The 18,615-nt window shown below is 42.5% G+C and overlaps 1 protein-coding gene across 3 annotated transcripts; it reads right to left on the reverse strand.

The window, feature by feature from the left end:
* Positions 1-3,346: 3,346 nt before the first annotated feature.
* Positions 3,347-15,679, reverse strand: LYZL4 (lysozyme like 4). 3 transcript variants are annotated; one of them, XM_015131179.3, is made up of 5 exons: positions 15,486-15,679; positions 12,207-12,418; positions 11,941-12,093; positions 9,801-9,879; positions 3,347-3,598 (listed from the first exon to the last, which is right to left on the reverse strand). In XM_015131179.3, the coding sequence occupies exons 2-5, from the start codon at positions 12,343-12,345 to the stop codon at positions 3,529-3,531; spliced, it is 441 nt and encodes a 146-aa protein (XP_014986665.1). In that variant the 5' UTR covers positions 12,346-12,418; positions 15,486-15,679; the 3' UTR covers positions 3,347-3,528. The 3 variants fall into 3 exon arrangements, with proteins under 3 accessions (XP_014986665.1, XP_077847062.1, NP_001181612.1); XM_077990936.1 differs by having other exon boundaries at positions 12,207-12,437; NM_001194683.2 differs by lacking the exon at positions 15,486-15,679 and having other exon boundaries at positions 12,207-12,437.
* Positions 15,680-18,615: the final 2,936 nt, after the last annotated feature.

The raw sequence follows: 18,615 nt of genomic DNA on the forward strand, positions 1-18,615 counted from the left end.
CATGCTTCAGCCTCACAGGCAGCTGGGACTACAGGCATCCACCACCATATCCAGCTAATTTTTTGTATTTTTAGTAGATATGGGGTTTAGCCATGTTGGCCAGGCTGGTCTCGAGCTCCTGGCCCCAGGTGATCTGCTTGCCTCAGCTTCCCAAAGTGCTGGGATTACAGGCATGAGCCACTGTGCCCAGCCTGCCCCAGGTGATTTTTACTATGACAGAAGCTTAGAAATGCTGTAGATTCCCACACTGTCTTCTCGATTTATTTTGTGCAGTTGAGAAAATTCCCTCAATTTCCCAGCCTGTGAACTGGGCACCAACATGATGACCATTGTCCTGTACTAGTTGCCTAATACCTCTTAAGTGCAATGTCTTAATTAAAAAGCTAGAGACCCAATTTTCCAGCTAATGGAGTAGAAAATTAATACCTATATAGTACCAGGGTTTGGAAGGGAGCTCTGTGGGGGGATATAGGTTTTGAGGAGATACCAATCCCAACTTCATCACTTACCAAACTGCAGTAAAGCCATATTATTTAGCCTTAAGCCTCAACTTCACCATCTGTAGTAGGGGTATGTTTCATAACTACATTAGGAGGTTTTGCAAGGCTTGAAAATATTGTGTAAAGGTCTGTGTAATATTTATACAGTTGGCATTAATATGATAGCTGCTAGTAACAGAAGTAATAATAACAGGAGTTGTTGTTACTGAGATATCCTAATCCAGCTTGGATCATTCTGTAAACCAGACAAGGGGATCTGCCCCCAGAACGAGTGCTCACTGTAACACCCATTATCAGTGGGCTTGGGCAACCCAAGAGAGGCTGTTCCAATCAATACACTAACATTTGCTTTGTCCTCACGCCTCACGCCCATGTTGACACAAGTGTCCATTAGAGGATGGTGAGCCGCAGCAGAAGCAATGGGCTGGAAGGAGGCGGCAGCACGCTGGATTTGGCACTCGAGGAGACAGTGTTTTCATCAATTGCAGGTTATTAATTCTAGGTTAAGGTTGGGTTGAGGTCATGTGCGTTATCATTCTTGGACCCAACCTCGGAAAGAGTGTGGGGTTCCCAGCTCAATAAAAAAGTTGATCAAAGCTTCACATTGATCTCAACTGCAAGTGCCACTGCCAATAATTTTACTGTATGATTCATGCTGTGTGGTTGGGGAATATAGAATGCCCTTCTCTCTAGAGAGGAGGGAAAGCCACAAAAGATTGTTTGATTAAGCTCAACAATCGTTACTGAACTTGAGTAAAAGTTCTGTCTCTGAAGTTCTAACTTACAGCCATTTCTTCCTTCTGAAAGCAACCAAGATGAAGACAAAAAGAAGGGCTGAATTGATTTGGATCCTGCCTGCCTTTCAGGTAGCCACTTTTTACCTAATTTCTTCCATTTTTTTCTAAATTACAAAGAGTAACAATAAAGAGTTACATACATAATAGTTTGTCTATATAATGGAAAGCTGTGCAGTTGTTAAAAACGGTGCTAGGATCCCTGTTGTAAACTTTGAAATATTAGATCACAAAATATTGAGTGAAAAAAGCAAGATACAAAACTGTATGTTTAGTAGTAGTCCATGTCTGTAAGGGAGAAATGTGCACGCACACACACACACACGTAGGGAAGGATACACACGAAGTTTAACACTAACCATCCTTAAGTCAGGGTTCCCCACTTTAGCTACATAACAATGATGAAAACTTCTGTTTCCAGTGGGGGGATATTCTTAATTTCCTTCTTTATAACTACTTATGCTACCCAGGTTTTCTTCATTAAATATATGTTGTTGGGGTAATTTTTAAAATGTAAGCAATAAAAAGGGACAGCCCCAAACAGGGACTTCAGCACTCCTTGTAATGGTTTTTTAAATGGCAATACCTAAAGATCTAACATGGCCAAGCTCGGTGGCTCACGCCCCTAACCCCGACACTTTGGGAGGCCGAGGCTGGTGGATCACTTGAGGTCAGGAGTTCAAGACGATCCTGGCCAACATGGTGAAACCCCGTCTTTACTAAAAATACAAAAATTAGCCGGGCGGTGTTGGTGCACACCTGTAATTCCAGCTACTCGGGAGGCTGAGTCAGGAGACTTGCTTGAACCTGGGGGCCTGAGGTTGCAGTGAGCCGAGATGGCACCATTGCACTCCAGCAATGGGTGACAGAGCAAGACTCTGTCTCAAAAAAAAAAAAAAAAAGAAAGAAAGAAAGAAAAAGAGAAAGAAAGATGAAAGAAAGAAAGAAAGAAAGAAAGAAAGAAAGAAAGAAAGAAAGAAAGAAAGAAAGAAAGAAAGAAAGAAAGAAAGAAGGAAAGAAAGAAAGAGAGAAAGAGAGAAAGAGAAAGAGAAAGAAAGAAAACATCTAACAGTAGAGCAAAAGTTAAACAAAATATGGTACGTCATACTGGAATATTCACTGGCACTAAAATTTCACTTTGAAGAATCTACAGTACCATGGAAAGCACACGTGACTGACAGGCTCTCTCCATACCACTCTAGTTCTTTTCTTCCTGTACGAGGACTGAAAGATGAGGAACTATGTTCTCCAACCCCCAGGATGGTGTGGGTCCCATAGGTGACCCGATCTGCTGAGCAGATACCTCTGCTCTTGCTGCTGCTGCTATCAGATCTCAGGCAGGTGTGTCCAGGAAGCCCAGGCTGACACCTAGGCTCCATTCCATGAAAGAAGCTGTAAGCCACTAAGCTTCTAAAATAAACCCCTTGCTAATTAAAATAGAAATAAATGTAGGGGAAAAGTGTCTTACCTTATTTGTTTGCCTTCTTTCTAAAAAGCCAGATGAAAAACTCTCTAACTACAGCATTATCATAGCATTTTTGAAAAAGAATAAAAACCCTATGCAGAAAAAAGACCAGAAGGAAATGCAACGAAAACATAACGGCAATTGTCTTCGAGTACTGAGGATTATAGGAAAAATTTTCTCCTTTTTAACATTTCTGTATTTTCCCAAATTTCTCTAGTGCAAATATGTGTTATTTATAATTTTTAGAGACTTTTTATAAGAAATGAGCAACTGTCATTTGATTCCCTTCATAGACATGCAAAGAGGATTCTGTGGTCTCTCCCCCTGTGTGTCCCAGTGTGGACATGCCTTAGCTGGAGGCCCTGCTTGTACCAGCCTCTCCTCCTCTCTTCTTTCCTCTTTGGTTCTACTGTACCTGTTCTTCCTCTTCCTGTTTAGTATTGACATTCATGGACACATCTCCTTTTTCAGATAATTGCCTTCCTTCAATCCCTCCATCCGAGATTAAATAATAATAAATCACAATAATAGTAAATAATAGTGATCATAGAGATAATCATAATCAAAGCAGAGACCTTTGGCCCAAGTTGAGTAACTAGTTTGGTTTATTCTGCATCTTGCATTCCCGGATGAAGCAAACTTTTGTCCTTTTCCACCTGGAGCTTTTAAAGTGGTGAGATCATCAACAGGACTGACTGAAGCAGCAAGCAGAAAAGTATCTTCATTCACAAGATGCAACTGGTGAGCGCTGCAGGGGCCATGCAGGTGGCTACAGCTTGCAACCATCCAGCCACCGCGCCAGGGTGTCGGAGTACTGGCAGTTCCGGGACCAGGTGGGCCTGTAGAGAGAAGTGAACAGGAGGGAGGGGCTCCTCAAAGTCAGAACTCAGGGTCTCCAGGGCTTCACAGCCCCACTCAGGCCATTTACACCTGCCTGCCCCCTTAGAGACTTTGAGTTTGCCACCCCTGTGGTGGGCAGCATTATGAAGGCTTCTGTGCATCTCCAGTGCTGTCTCCATCACATCCTGGCATGAATACTGGTGCTTCCTCCATCCTAGTGCGCACATCAGGCCCCACCTCATTCCATAAACTCCACATGGTGAGATGAGGAGGCTGAACTGTGAACTGTGAAATTCTCCCCCAACCCTGCAACGGAAGTATCATTTGCTTCTCTGAAGTGAGCTTCAGAGTTCTGTGACTTTCCAAGTCACATGATGAGTCTTCGGCAGACCCTAGGCCTGCAAATAGAACCTTTGTCCCCTGGGCCAGGGCCTCTTTCACCTTTCCATGTACCTGCTTCACTCTTCACCTTCCAAAATTCCTTCCGACTCTTTAGCCCCACCTAAGTCAGCTGCATTGAGTTTCTCTAACCTTTTTTCCTGGTGCTTGTAATAGTGATTCCCTCGTTCTGGGTCCCCGTGCCAGCACCCAGGCTTTAGGTTCTCCAGTCCCTATCTCCAGGGTGGGGAGTCACCCAGGCCAGCTTTAAGCCATTAGAAACCCTGTTTGGTCATCCCATCCCTCAGTGGGAAGGTCTCCATGGGTCTTCCAGGTCTCCATGGGTCTTCTCCCTTCCTATCTGCCCCAACCCTCCAGAGCTGACCAACTGAGCTTTGGAGAACACGTGGCTGCCTGTTAGCTTAATAAGAGCTCCCTTTACTGGGAACCTGAGCAATAAGAAGGCCTTGATCTGTCTGGCTTAGCATAGCTCCACTCAGTGCCATATACTAAAGATGGTTTTAGTTCATTAAGGCTTACTCTAGAGAATCAGCCAAGCTTCCACATTAATTGAAAACTTGGACCATATATGAAAGGTATTTCGAACACTCCAAAGATGGTTAACATTAGTAAGGGAACTTTCACTTTAAAATTACAGTCTATTAAATTAGTGATGAAAATGGGTTAATGATTAAATAGTATTGAAATCAATGACTAGCCATTTAAAAAATATAAAGCTGCATCCCTACACCTCACTTTTTATACCAAAATAAATTTCAAGAAGGCCAACATTTTAAGCATTAAAAACATAAAATCATATTCTATTTTTAATTTAACCAAAATTTAATATAGGGCTTAATTTGTGTGTGTGTCAGCACTGTTGTAATACGTGGCTTACAATTTTGGAGTACAAAAGACCTTTCTAAGAAAGAGATGTCACATAAATCCAGAAGCCACAAAGGAAAAAAAACAAGGGATTTGATTTTGTGAATCTGTGGAACTCTTGTAGGATAAAAATACCATAAAATCAAAATACAGATAACAAACCTGAAAAAATAGTTAACGCAAATAAAACGAATAAGAGTCTAATAAGCCTAATTTATAAAAAACATATAAAAGACCATATGCAGAAAAAAACCATTAACAACCCAATAGAAAAATGGACTAAGAATATAAGTAAACAGTTGACAGAAAAATAGCCAATAAACACATGAAAACATGTTCAACTTCCTTTGTAATTTCAACATGCAAAGCAAAACAGAATGATATCACTTTACACACCTCAATTTTCCAAAACTACACAGGTTTTTAACACCTCAGACTGGTGAGCTGAGGAGAAACAGGCCCCTTCGTGCAGTGTTGATGGAGGGGCCCCTTCTCTGAATGGCAGTTTAGCAACTGGTCTCTCCAACGTTTAAATGCACCAAATAGTCTAATAAATTCCCTTCAAGGGATTTCTCTGAGGATACAACTGAAAGAACATAAAAGTTCTATAAGCAAGATGCTTATGATAGAATTTTGAAACAGCAACAGCAGCAACAAAAATGAAACGAACTAAATTTTCATCATTAAGAGAACTGGCAGATAAATTACCTGCAACATCTATACAGCGGGGCACTAGCAGCTGTTACAGCAATGACAGAGACCTTTAAGTAGTAATAATACCGATTCGTGAGCTCCATTAAAAGATTAGAAAAAGCAAGGAGCAGCTCAGTGTGGACACTGGAATTCCATGTGTGTTTTAAAATATCTGTGCATACATTTTTCTCTGATTTCTAAGAATATTAACACCGGTGACCTTGAGGAGGCTGCTAAGAGGGAAAGGGTTTATTTTCATTTTTAAAAATAATAAATAGTAAATTTAAAAATAAAAATGTTATGAATGACTTCAGGGTAGTGGCCCCAAATGTAGCCTCAATTTTTCAACAAGCACATGGGGCATCCATTATGTGTCAGGCACAGAGCTAGAGGCTGGAGATATAGAAGCAGGAAAAAAATCTCTTGTTGAATTTTTTAGGTTGGTGCGAAAGTCATCACGGTTTTTGCCATTACTCTTAATGTCAAAAACCATTACTTTTAATGTCAAAAACCACGATGACTTTTGCAACAACCTAATACTTCCAAAGTACCTTGAAGACACAGAAAAACAAAACAAAACAAAAAAAGCAACAACAAAAAGGCTCGGCCTCTGAGACAGACATAACCTTCTGGATCAGATTCTGGACAAAGTCTCTGCTGCCTTCAGGGCCCATGATATATAGTAAGGAACACCACCTATGCTTCCACTAGTGAAATTTGTCCACCTGCAGGCCTGTCCTTTCTCCCCCCACCACCCTACACTGACTCTGCTCAGAAACCCTGAGTTAGGACTCACTGGAGTACTGGATAACTATGCTTTGGTTGCCTTCTACATAACCAGAGCATAGATCTTCTGTGTCACCCATCCCCATCTCTTTGAGTAGCCTGGTGACCTGAGGCTTGGAATAGCACAGATCCAGGACTGATCATATTGCTGTGACCACAAGTAGGTTATTCTACTTCTCTATGCCTTGGTTTTCTCATTTTGAAAATGAAGATAAGAATGCTCACTGCAGAGGGATTTGTGAGGATTCAATCATGATGTGCATATAAATGCAATCAGTTAAGAAATTGCAGCTATTATTATAGGATTTCCTCTATTGTAAGACATCTTCTATTCTAAGATTCATCAATGATTTAATAACAGCTTTGGGGGCATAATACATTGATTACAAAATAAAGCCTAGTTTCAGAAATACTAAGATCTGAAAAATTGTGCCATCTGGAACTTAGGAAATATGACATTCTTTCTAGATCTATCTGGAGATTACAATGTCCAGAATCAACCAGGCAGGTAACTCCGTCCTTATTCAAGGAAGAGTAAAGAGGATAAAGCTAACATGGGACCTATGGGGAAATATCACAAAAAGAAAAGGGGGCATCGTAATAAAATTTCTTTATTAATTTTTTTTGAGACAGAGTCTCGCTGTGGTGCCCAGGCTGGAGTACAGTGGCACAATCTCAGCTCACTGCAACCTCCGCCTCCCAGGTTCAAGTGATTCTCCTATGTCAGCCTCCCAAGTGGCTCAGATTACAGACGCATGCCACCACGCCTGGCTAATTTTTGTATTTTTTAAGTAGAGATGGGGTTTCACCATGTTGGCTAGGCTGGTCTTGAGCTCCTGACCTCAGGTGATCCACCCACCTCAGCCTCCCAAAGTGCTGGAATTACAGACATGAGCCACCACTACCAGCACATCATAATGAAATTTATTATGAAATAACGTACTGCAGGATCCAGAAGTAAATTTTATAGAACTGACATCCTCAATAAGATGTCACCAGATATGACCTTTGGAAAAGTCATGGGAGTTAAGAGACACTAAAAAAAGACAATAGTTTGAATTTTTAAGGCAGATGGATAAGCTAACACAGAATTGCAAAAAAGTAAATAAAATGTAATAACCAAAACTCAGCACCCATTCATTATTTAAAAAAAAAAACTTTAACAAACTAGAGATGAAAAGGAACAGAATCTGATTAAGAGTATCTCCAGATACTTAAAACATCACATGTAATGATACAATATTGAACTTCTTTACCTGTGAGACTAGAAATGAGACAAGGATGCCACCATTGTCACTTCTATTCAACAGTTACTGGAGATCCTAGCCAATGCAACAGGGCAAGAAAAAGAAAGAAAGGATATTGCAGAGCCAAATGTGAAAGATAAAACAATAAAGCTTTTAGGAAAAAAGGAGAATATCCTCAAGACCAAGGAATAGGCAGATATTTGTTAAAATAACCATAAAGGGAAAGCAATAATAAATTAGACTACATTATGACTAAGAACTTCTATTTATCAAGACACTCTGGAGAAGGTAAAAAAAAAAAAAAAAAAAAAAAAGAGCCAAGCATGGTGACATGTGCCTGTTGTCCTTGCTAGTTGGGAGGCTGAGGCAGGAGGATCACTTGAGGCCAGGAGTTCCAGGCTACAGTGAGCTATGATAACGCCACTGCACTCTAGCCAGGGTAACAGAGAAAGACCCCATTTCTTTTCTTTTCTTTTTTTTTTTAGATGTCTTTTATTAAAAAAAAAAAAAAAAAGATAAAAAGGTAACTCACAGAATGAAAGACAGTTGCAATACATATATCCAACAAAAAAACTTTATCCAGAATATATAAATGTCTCCTACAAATTAATAAGAAAAAGACAGCACAATAGAAAAACTGACAAAAGATTTGAAGAGGCACTTCACCAAAGGGGATATATAAATGGCCAATAAACATTTTGAAACTTCATCAGGAAAATGCAAAGTAAAACTACAATGCAACACCACAACACAGTCATGAGAATAAACTGGAAATTACCAAGCGTCGTTGAGAAGGTGAAGCAACTGAAACGCATAATTTCTGATGGTAGTATACATTGATAAAAATCCCTTTAGAAAACTGTTTGACACAATATGCCAAATCTGAAAATACACTTATTCTATGACTAGCAATTTTATTCCTTGGTAAAAACAATAGAAATCCTTTTACATTTGCATTCAACAAAAGGTAAGTATAGACTGTCCATGGCAGCACTAAAAATGAAGAAACTACCAAATGCCCACCAATAGAGGAATAAGTAACCTGCGGTGAATCCACACAATGGAATACCATATAGCAATGAGAATGAATTGCAACCACACGCAAAAACATAAACAAATGCAACACTCGGTGAAAGAAGTCAGGCATACACCCAAACTCTTGTAAGTTTTAGACTTTTCTAAGCAAATATCTGGCTAAAGAGGAAATTAGAGTTGCAGTCATTTTGGCAATAAATATACAACAATCAGTTAATATACCAAATATATAAAGAGCTCTTTCAAATAATATAACTTGAATTTTAAAATAGGTAAAGAGCAAAGATGAAAAAAATTACAAAACAATAGTAATATATAACAAACATGGGAGAAAATGCCCTAATAGGATATCATAAAAGACAAAAGAAGGTAAGACAAAATTGTTATTCGCTTTTTTATTTATTTTTTTTTTTTGAGATTGAGTCTCACTCTTTTGCCCAGGCTGGAGTACAGTGGCGCGATCTCGGCTCACTACAACCTCTGCCTCGTGGGTTCAAGCAATTCTCCTATCTCAGCCTCCCAAGTTGCTGGGACTACAGGCATGCACCACCACACCCGGCCTTTTTTTTTTTTTTTTTTTTTTGTATTTTTAGTAGAGACAAGTTTTCACCATGTTGGTCAGGCTGGTTTTGAACTCCTGACCTCAGGTGATCCAACTGCCTCCGCCTCCCAAAGTGCTAGGATTACAGGTGTGAGCCACCATGCCCAGCCAGTTATTCACCTTTAAATCGCAAAAGTTTCATGATTGGTGAAGATGCAGTAAATCTACATTTTACTAAACCCTTTAAACAAATACGGGCCTGCTGGATTTCACAACATGCATCAAGAACCTTAAAGGTATTCAAAAACCTTGTAGGAACTTATAGGAAAGAAACAATCAGAGATTATCATAATAAACACAGATTTAGTTTGAAGATGTTCATCCTAGCATTCTATAGAACCCTAAACAAGATTTGGGTGAAAAAAGTACAATTCAAGGCAATTTCTGATAATTGTTTCCTTCCCTCTGTGGCCTTGAGGTTGTGGAACTCAATGGTTTTCTGCTACTTACCTTGGTGAGTCAGAGCCTTTTAGTTTGGCACTGCAGATGCGCAACAGCCAAGATTTGGCCAAGATTCAGATTAGAGATCATGAGTGAAAGTCGTTAATACAGGCTACATAAAAATGTATGACTTACCATGCTCCCATCCCTTGTTTTCCTTTTACAATGGTCTTGGCACATTTAATTGTCTTCTCTAAATTAGGATTCAGTAAAGCTGTGAGGAAAATAAAATGGAAGATACCATGCCCCCATGTGACAGCTAAGTTAGAGTGATATCAGGGAAGGTACAGGGTGCTCACATCAGAGAGTCTTCCAATAATAAATCAATCCTTAGATTTTTATTAGACAACCCTAAGGAGGTAGCAGGATGTAGTCATCTTTTTACCAGATCTATTGATTTTTTAGCTTGTAATTCTCATAAAATTTTTTCCATTAAAATATATTGATTAGGCTACAGAGAATCAGCTGATGCCCAGGATCATGACCTGTTCTAACTCTTTACTTAACCTATCTGTATCCTTGTTCCGCTTTTAGCCTCTAGGGATTTTTCTTACTTTCTTGCCAACTCAGTCTGGGACTTTAAAAGAATTGTTTTTTCTTTTCTTTGTTTACATTCTACCTAACGGGAGAGTTTCTCAGGATATACAGTCCACCATATTTTTATCACAACACACAGTACCACCTCTATTACAGACAGATAATTTTATGTGTCTCCCATTGGATTCTGGAGAGATGGAGATAAGATAGATAGATAGATAGATAGATAGATAGATAGATAGATAGATAGATAGATAGATAGATTTCTGCCTATGAAATATAAATTACAGACCTACCATATTTCTCTTTTTGCATTGGCTACCAGGAAGCTCTGGGTGACACTGGATGTACCATCATTTCAATTTAAATTAAATGAATTTAATTAATTTTAAAATGTTATTAACTTACACTTTTAATGTGTATGTCTCCTCAACTAGACTGTGATTATTATAATTCACTAAGGGCCCTGCCTGGCATTTTATATACATTATTCCATTTTATGTTCACAGAAACCCTAAGTTGTTAATGTCCCCACTTCACAGATGGAAGGGCTCTAGAAGTGACTTATACAAGCTCATGTCGTTCTTAATGGCAGCAGCTAGGATTCCCACCAGGTTCCCACAGAGTTCCTGTGCCTTTTCCTCCTACTTTGCGGTCCTGCCTCTCCTTGATTCAGAGAACTTTCTTACTCCTCTCTGGAGCTAAAGGTCAATCATGGGGCCCAACACAGACAGGTACTCCCCAGGCCACATGAGAAGGCTGCAGGCCTTCACTCCAACCCCTCCACTCTGTCTCCTAAAGACCCAGCTCAGAAGCCACAGGCTCTGGAATGGTTCTCACCCATCAGCGTGGAGGGAGGTTTGCTCATTAGGGAGGATGCTGGGGTGCTTAGACAGAAAGACTGCCTCAGATGTGAGGGAGACCTGGCGCAGCTGTGTAGCCTCTTGGTTTAGCCCCAACTCAGGAGTCGCACTGCTTAGGTCTCCCTCCCAGCTCTACCACCGCACAGCTGTGTGGTTTGGGGCATATACTTATCCTCTCTGGGCCTCAGTTTCCCCATTTGTAGAATGGGGATAACAGTACCCACCTCATGGGTATTTAATTAGATTTATTAGATGAATTAATTAGATGAATACTTATAAAGGGCTTAAAAGAGTAGCTGGCAGTTAACAAGCACTAAAATGGCAACTCTGTAAGGCCTGGCACTTTGTAGGTGCTCAATAAATGCTCATGCAATGAGTGAATCCTGGCAACCACCTCCCCTTGATCACAGGTACTTAGGACCACCTAAAAGCAGTGGGCAAGCTCCCCTTGGCATGCCCAGCTCCTGTCTCCTCCCAGTAACCAGTTCTGCCTTTCAAAGTGGCAGCAACTGCCCCCTTAAAAAAGGGAGAGGTGGCCGAGCGTGGGTGAAATCAGGCCAGCTGGGGCCCTCTGCTCCCAACCTTCAGGCTTCGATGCCTGCAGCCTCCTCTCAACTTCCCAACACCTTCTCTGCCCATTTCAACAGGGGTCTCCATCACTTCATCCTAGGTTAGCCTGCCTGACTCCCCACAGCCTGATCTCGCTGTGCCCCCAGCAGTGCAATGCTCAGCCTCCCAGGGACCCACGCTGGATATGACTCCTGCCACGCCCTCTTCTTTGTAAACTTTGTAAACTCTGGCCATCTGGAAGGCAGGCCTCTGACACAGCACCACAGCCTCCAGTGCCCCCGCACAGAATGGAAAGAGAGACTTACCGGAACATGACATGTGGCAGCGGTTCCTGCCATGGTCACCACACCAGTCACTGCCACGAATCTGAAAGAGGCCAAAGCCAATGTAGCCATCTTGTGTGTTCTCGTAGATGGCCATGGGGTTGAACTTGCTCTCGAAGTAGGCTAGGCACACCCCTAAGATGGAACAGAAGGTGTGTGACTCTGAGGACAGCTGGAGTTGGGGATGCCTGGCCAAGGAAGGGAGGGCAAGGAGGTGAGAGGCGGGAGCACTAAGGGGGCCTACTCACAGTTCTCAAGACTATAGCCCTCAAAATAATCCAGGCCTCCATCGTGGAGTTTCTTAGCCACTGTGCAACGCCCCAAGATGTAAGCACCACTTGGAACCACCAGGTAGCCAAGGAGGGAGAGAACCACGGATGCCTTCATCTTCTCCAGGCTCCTGGCAACTCGGGGCAACGGTGGCCAGATGAGTGAGCAGAGTCACAGGGACACTGGTCCTCTGAAGGGAAAGAAGGGCACTGTGGGGCTGGGGGTGGAGCACACTTCAGTGTCATCAGAAAAATAGGAATCTCACCTGGTAAGCCATGACACTTCTTCCCATCCTAATTCTCTGCTTCGTGTCACTGCAAATCTGGGACACCTGAAACTCCACCCCTTCTCCTCCTCTTGACCTCCTATTTTCTAAGGAAATTGCACTCTTGAGGCCCCCCTCCCAACCCCAATTCTTTCCATCCAGCAAAACCCATTGACTCCTTCTGGGTTTGTATCTCACTCGTTTCACTCTGACATTAGATACAGATGCTCATGACCTTTCTTCCCTTTATTGTAAAAGTAGACTTTGGTGATTAAATACATCTTGGAAAACGGAAAAGAGAAATTAAAAAAACAAAAAGCATCATGGCCCCACCACTCCAGCAGAACCACTACTGACCTGTTGAGTTATGTCCATTACCACCTCTTATGCGTCTTATTCCCAGTTGTGTCTTTGTCCTTTACACAGTCTTGTCCCTAGATTTTCTATAAACCAAACTCCCCTGAGTTTTTCCCTTGCTGTCCATGCGATGAGACAAGCCCAGACCTGCCACATACTAGCCAGGCAACAGACAAGTCATTTAGCCTCACAGTGCTTCTGCTTCCTTGTCTTTAAAAATGGGGTCACTTGGGAGGGGAAGGCACTCAGAGAATGGACTCTTGAGTTTAGCCTTCTCCATTTCTTTTCCATTTTAGGTGGCTGTCACCATCTAAACTCACAGCAAGCTGAGTCATAGCCCAGCCTTCTCATCTCCAACCCTCCGGGCCAACTCATGCAGGTGGTGTTTTCTACCATGACTGAGAAATGTCCCCAAAGCAGGTACAAAATGTCACTTGAAGAACACTGCTAATCCCCTCTTCTTACCACAGCAAACCCACAGTTGGCTTTCCAAGCCCTGCGTGATCTGGCTTTACCCCCATCCACCCTTTATCAGGACCAATCTATTCAGTAAACTCGGAATTCTCATGGCGCTCCCTCTCTGGATGCCTCTGCACCTCTCCACTCCGTTCCTCTGGCACCCGCGCCCTCATGCATGGTTCTTCCCAATGCACAGGGCCCTACCATGCCTTTCCCCATTCAAATGTTGCTCCATCTTGAGGCCTTACCCCAGGTGCCAACTTCTTGGACCCTGATGGATCCTCCATAAAAGTTCCATTTTCCCTCTGAGCCCCTATTGCTCTCAGATTTTTTCCATGACCCCCTGCAGGTGATTGTCCTGTTTTGTGCTCTATCCCATTCCTCAGACTAGAATGTCCAACTGGAAATTGGAACTCATCTTCCTCCTGGAATACCTCATAGCCCCTAGCACTCCATCGTTATATATCAACTGGACAATTCATTGCACCTTCCTGTTTGTCACCATTCGCAAGTGCATGTCCTCCAGGCTGTATACACCTACACCAGGGGTTCTCAACCTTGGCACTTGGGCTGGAATATGCTTTGTTCTGGGAACATCCTGTGCATTGGAATTGTTTAGGAGTACACCTGGCCTCTAGATGCCAGTAGCTAGATGCCCTCAAGTTATGTCAGACAAAAATGTTCCTGTGGGACAAAATTGCTCCCTGTTGAGAAATGTCTAACTTGGGCAAAAGTTAGAAATAAGTATATTCATGAATTAGAAGAATTATACTTCAAACATTTGTTCAAACTCTCAAGCTGCATGATTAGTTGCAGACGTGACCAGTACACCAAATACAGTATCTAGGAGGGCCTTGCATTTAAGAGCTCAGACTTGGGAATCAGATTGCCTGGGTCCAAGTTCCAGCTTTACCCCTCAGTGGCTGAGATATCAGCGATCCCATTAGTGATCTTAGACAAATTACTCAACCTCTCGATTCCTCAGTTTCCTCCTCTGAAGCACAGATTATAACAGTACTTAATTGTGTTGATTTGAAGAGTAAGTGGATAAATATGCACAGCACTAGATTTTACTTGCGAACATTTTTCTTAGCTCTGGTTGCACCCCTGTCCTTGTATACCTATGTATCAACCCTGTAAGTTGTGCACATGTACCCTAGAACTTAAAGTATAATAATTTTTAAAAAGTGACTCTCAGTGCATGTTTCATTTGCCAACAGAGCAAACAACATTTTCTGGTAATGTCTGTCTTCCAAAGGGCAGGCCTCATCTCAACTCATAGAAGGCATACTGAGTCCTCTCCTCCCCTCTCCCGCAGAAGCCAGTTCATCAGGGTGTGCCATCTACACTTCTTCCAGAACCTATTCACCCGTCATCTTCTTTTCTGCCATCTTCCTAATCCAGACCACCATCATCTCTAAGGTGGAGGTTTTCTAACTACACTCCTCTACTACATACTCCTCTCTGCTCCCCTAAACCCACTGCCCACACAGCAGTTGGAAAGGTGTTTTATAAAGCATGTGTCCAGTCACATCACTAATCTCCAGTGGATTCCCCTTGCACTTTGAATAAGGTACCAACTCCTCAGCCTGGCTGACAAGACTTTCTGATGCAGCCACTGAGCACTTCTGCAGTCTGAATTCACATCACTCTCTCCTTTGATCACCTTCACTCTGCCATAGTCACCTTGCGCGTTTCTTTTCCTTGAATATGCCAATTTCATTCCCCTCAGGTCCTTTGCACCAGCCATTCCTTCTACCTGGAACATAACTGCCCTGACCACCACATATGAACTCGCTACCTCAAAGAAGATTCCTTGATCACTGCCCCATCAAAAAAGACGGTCTTTATTTTCTTCATACCATTAATCAATATCAGGAATTCCATTGTTCATTTATCTGTACACTTGCTTATTTTCTCTCTCCCATACCTGAGTGTAAACACCAGGAATGCAGAAACCTGGTCTGTTTTTTTCTCTTCATTATCCCCAGAACTTAGAACAGAACCTAATACAGAGTAGGTTCTCAATGAAACTTTGTTGAATGAATGAGTGAAAACCTCCTCTTCCCAACTGAACTGTCATCAAATGAGCAATAAGTGAATTTGCTGATGAGCAGCTCCTGCAGCTGGGTGTTGTCATGCCCGTTACCCTCCTGCCCGCCATATACCCGCCTACCAGTCCACCAGCCCTTCCAAAAGGAGGCTTTTGGTGCCTTTCCAAGGGGAGGGGAAGAACAGCCACTGCAGCAGCTTCGACGTGTGTCACAGGGAAGTTGCTCCACCTACATTTGGTTCCCTGGATTTTTCAGATGCTACTTCATTAATCATCCACTTGTCTGCACCCAAGAGTTCTCCATGACGTGCTCTTCTAGAACCCTTTCTATGACATCAGTTGCTATGCACCAAGATATTCTGAAAAAGGGAAGGTCTGTCACCATCACATTTGTATTAGTTTTCTATTGCTGCTGAAGTACATTACCACAAATTTAGTGGCTTAAACAACACAATTTGTTATCTTAAAGTTCTATAGCTCTGAAGTCAGAAATGGGTCTCACAGGGCTAAAATTAAGGTGTCAGTGGGGCCGTGCTCCTTTCCAAAGGCTTTAGAAGAAGATTCATTCCCTTGCTCATTGAGGTTGTTGGCAGAATAAAGTTTCTGCAGTTGCAGGGCTGAGTTCCCTGTTTCCTTGCTGGCTGTTGGCTAAGGGCCATTCTCAGCTGCTGAGCACTGTCTGCATTTCTTAGCTCTGTTGCCTTCCTCTATCTTCAAAGCCAGCAAAGGTGAGTCAAACCCTCTCACACTTTGAATTTCTCTTGCCTCTTCTTCTGTCATTGTATCTTTCTGACCCACTTTTCTTCCTCCCCTTCCACGTCTAAGGACTCATGATTAGATTGGTCCAGCCGGACCATCCAGGGTCATCTCTGCTTCTCAAAGTCTTTAGCCTTAAACACATATGCAAAGTCTCTTTTGCCATTCAAACTAACATAGTCAGAGGTTCCAGGGGTTAGTGTTACTGAACAAAAGGGATTCAATGCCTTGGAAGCCAACACTATGACACTGGGTGTTTGAGAAAAGGCTTTTTATTGAAATATAAATATTTAATTTTAAATATATTGTCAATATATTGTCGATTTCCAAGGAGACAGCAATGTCAACCTCAAATCTATCACCCTGCAATGCAGTATTTTTATTAGAAAGAGTTTAGGGAGTGAATTCTAAAATTAGTAGGTGATTTGGTGGAAGAAAGGGAAGGGCTGGAAAGTCCTGGGTCATGTGCAGTTATCTCTTCATACTATTTCATGGGTCTCCTGTACAATTTTGGGTATTAACTTTAATATAAAGTTAGAAATTTAGTCTGTGGCATCAGCAAGCTTTTTCTGCCTAGACTCCGGTCGGCCATCTTGGTTCCAGCTGATTTCAGCCAGTTCTTTTATCTCATAAGGAGAGGGAGTTTCAGTATTTCAGCAAGTTGTTTCTTTTCTTACCTGCCATGCTGCAAACTCAAGAATTTCTGTTAGTCATTGGTTCCTTTAATTCTTTGGGGCATGGCTTCATTAGGACACCTTTGGGAGATCAGTATTCTGCCTGCTACAGCATTCTTCTGGGCCCCCATAGGACTGCCTTCTAGGTGGAATAGTGGGAGAAGCCCTTATTTAGGTTTTCTAGTCACCATAGGGCCATGGTCAAGGACATCCTCTCTTGGGGCCTGGGCAACTTCATCTGTGACTTGAGGGCATCAGACTAGGTTATCTTTAAGATCCTTTTCAGCTCCAAAAGGTAAGAGATATTGAGATGATTGAGGGCAAATTGGCCTTTTGAAAACACAGTAGTCTTTCTGGCTGACTCAATTAGAACTGGTAATTAGTCGATTAATTGAAAATTAATAATGTAGAGAATCACAAAAGAAAAACTAAAACCAGGCCATAAACACTGAGGCTTAAATCCATACATGCCTATTTTCTCAACAATCTTTAGTGTTGGCTCAGCTGGAGACTGGTTGGCAGAGAACCAAGGTGTTTTCACAGAAATCAGTTAATCGAGAAACATTCCATCTGCAGAAACTCCCACCTCTGAAGGCATAATAGCAGAAATGTTCCCCTCATCCACAGTGGTAGACAGTTTGCAAAAACAAAAAAAAGGGCCACAATTTTATACTCTTCTCTGTATCCGTGCCCCTTGGCTTTGTAACTTAGCTGCTTCCATCAAGGGCTGCCATCCGCTCCCCACCCCAGGGGTTGGGTTGGCCTGTCTTGCTGTGACAGTAGATCACAGTGGAATGAGGTGGGGCTGATCCTAGGCATCAGGAAGCCTGGTGGCCTCTGCTCACCCTGAGCTCTACCTCCACCACATGAACATGCCTGGCCTCATCTTGCAAGACAGGAGTGGCACCAGTCACCCCTATTGCTACAGTGGATGACAGTTAACTGCCACACATGCAAGATCACCCTGCGCTGGCCAGCCCCCAGCTGACCATAGATACATGAATGATGACAGCCATGATCAATCAAGTCCAGTCAAGACAAGCAGAAGTGTTCAGTTAACCCTCAGCCTAGTAAGCAATGATGAATATTTCTTGCTTTTAGCCACTGTTGTAAGTCTGGGGTGAGGAGGTTACACAGCAATTGATAACGGACACATCCCCTCAGCTTCGTGCTCTCACTTTGGCCTGTGCCTCCAGGCAACCATCTGTCTGGGCCCTTAGCACATGGGCCATCTGCTCTGGAGCCTATTGACAAGCACCAACTGTTCTACGAAATCGACTGGGCAAGCTGTACTGCAATCACACAACTTCCAGCAAAGGTCTTATTCCCAGAGGGAAGGGAATTGCCCTTCTTTCCTGATATGACATTTACCTTTCCCAGAAGAACTGACCTAGGAGCCCTCATGGTGCAGGGGCCTCCCCAGGCAAAAATCCCAAGGTTTGCTGCCCTGTCATTTGCCCTGTTGAGTTACTGGGTATGACTGGATGGAATAGGCTTTGTGTTACCAATGTGGTTTAGTGCACTGGCTGTATACACTGAGCAAACTGGGCAGAATCCTCTCTTTCTTAGAGCTATGGCTTATGATATTGGCCACATCCAAGCACCTGAAAATCCTTCTTAGACCCTAAAAAATGTGCTAGAAAATGTGGCAAGTGTTAGGCACATCAAAGTGAGCTCATAGCACAGTGTGGTACTTACACAGGTTAAAAAATAATCATCAGCAGCCCTCTAAGAAACACCATAAAAGAAGTTCATTCACAGTTCTGTGGGGGCAAAGAGAAGAAAGCCCACCTGCCTAGGGTGCAGCAGGTTGGGGACAACGA

Source organism: Macaca mulatta, chromosome 2, assembly GCF_049350105.2.
Source record: "Macaca mulatta isolate MMU2019108-1 chromosome 2, T2T-MMU8v2.0, whole genome shotgun sequence".
In the NCBI taxonomy this organism is placed as follows: Eukaryota; Metazoa; Chordata; class Mammalia; order Primates; family Cercopithecidae; genus Macaca; species Macaca mulatta.

Excerpts from the sequence above, each read along its gene's own strand:
- LYZL4 (XM_015131179.3), bottom strand. The coding sequence starts at position 12,345 with ATGAAGGCATCCGTGGTTCTCTCCCTCCTTGGCTACCTGGTGGTTCCA. Across the intron at positions 9,880-11,940 it reads CTGCCACATGTCATGTTCCG|CTTTACTGAATCCTAATTTA; the intron begins GTAAGTCTCTCT and ends TTTTCCTCACAG. Across the intron at positions 3,599-9,800 it reads AAACAAGGGATGGGAGCATG|GCCCACCTGGTCCCGGAACT; the intron begins GTAAGTCATACA and ends TTCTCTCTACAG.